We start from the raw sequence: 1,195 nt of genomic DNA on the forward strand, positions 1-1,195 counted from the left end.
AATGATTGCTGTGAGGATCAAACACGAGTTACTTCTATAAAAGTCTAGTATACGGTCAACAGCAGGGCTCCCTTTCCTCAAAGCCCATGAAAGTGAGCTCCATGTTGGAGCAGGCACTGGATGCTACGAAGATGATACAAAGAACTCCATTTTCAGGGAGGAAAATGAGCCCCCAAGGTGGAAGGCTAGAGGAGCCCTGGTGGTGTAGTGGTGACGAGATGGGCTGTGAGCACTTCGAAACCACCAGCCGCTTCGTGTGAGAGAGATGAGGCTTTCTAGTCCCGTACAGAGGGGCAACTCTACCCCGTCCTATAGGGTCACTCTGAGTTGGCATGGACTCAATGCGGATGAGGTTGAAGGCAGGGAGCTCTGGTGGCTTTGTGCTCCTGTACAGAGTGACCGTCTCGGAGACCCGCAGTGGGCAGCTCTGCTCTGTTCCACAGGACCAGGCAGGGTTTTTCTCTGTCGAGTCGAAGCAGGATTGATGGCAACCAACCACCTTGATGGAATGACCGGTCTAGGTGGTGTGGATAGGTTCAACAATGCCCACACCCCTTGCCCTCCGGTCGGTAACCACTCACGGGCACAGTTCCAACCTCTAGAAGACAGTCCAACTACTCCTTAAGGCAGTGGTTCTCCACCTTCCTCATGCCAGACCCTTGCATACAGTTCCTCATGTGGTGGTGACCCCCCAACCATCACATTATTTTCGTGCTACTTCATACTGTCATTTTGCTACTGTGATGAATCGGCAGCGCGGACCCACAGGTTGAGAACAGCTGCCTTCAGGTGCGGGGGAGCCTCGTTTTTCGGGGATGGCCCTGCAGCCAGCGGCATCCAACTGGAAACCCAGCAGGAGGAAGGAGGGTAATGGAGCGAAGACGAAGGCCAGGAGGCAGGCCCGCTGCTGAAAGCAGGCTTTCCACGAGCAGGCAAACTTGAGTGGAGGAAAAAAAAAAAAAGACTACAGGGCGTTCACCAAATGCCTTCATCAACATTTCTCTAAAAGGCAGGGCACTCCAGAGGGACTCCTAGGTGCAAAGGCCAAAAACAAAGAGAGGGCTCTGTTTTGCTACAGGCCCAAGTGACCACATGCGGAGGAGGGTGCTAACCATGGCCACTGACGACAAGCAGTCCGGCCGGGTCCCTGAGCTACGTGTCCTACTAGGAGCAGGGGCTGGAGGAAGCAACATCT

At 54.1% G+C, this 1,195-nt stretch overlaps 1 protein-coding gene across 1 annotated transcript in view; it reads left to right on the forward strand.

The window, feature by feature from the left end:
• Window positions 1-815: 815 nt before the first annotated feature.
• UBXN1 (UBX domain protein 1) overlaps window positions 816-1,195 on the forward strand; it is a 3,529-nt gene continuing 3,149 nt past the window's right edge. Inside the window, exon 1 of the mRNA XM_045297197.1 lies at window positions 816-867. Within this exon, the coding sequence (XP_045153132.1) occupies window positions 816-867 (52 nt within the window). The remainder of the gene's footprint in view (window positions 868-1,195) is intronic.

The sequence above is a fragment of the Echinops telfairi genome, unplaced genomic scaffold (genome assembly GCF_000313985.2).
Source record: "Echinops telfairi isolate 266 unplaced genomic scaffold, ASM31398v2 ScPeMD7_7417;HRSCAF=8455, whole genome shotgun sequence".
Lineage (NCBI taxonomy): Eukaryota > Metazoa > Chordata > Mammalia > Afrosoricida > Tenrecidae > Echinops > Echinops telfairi.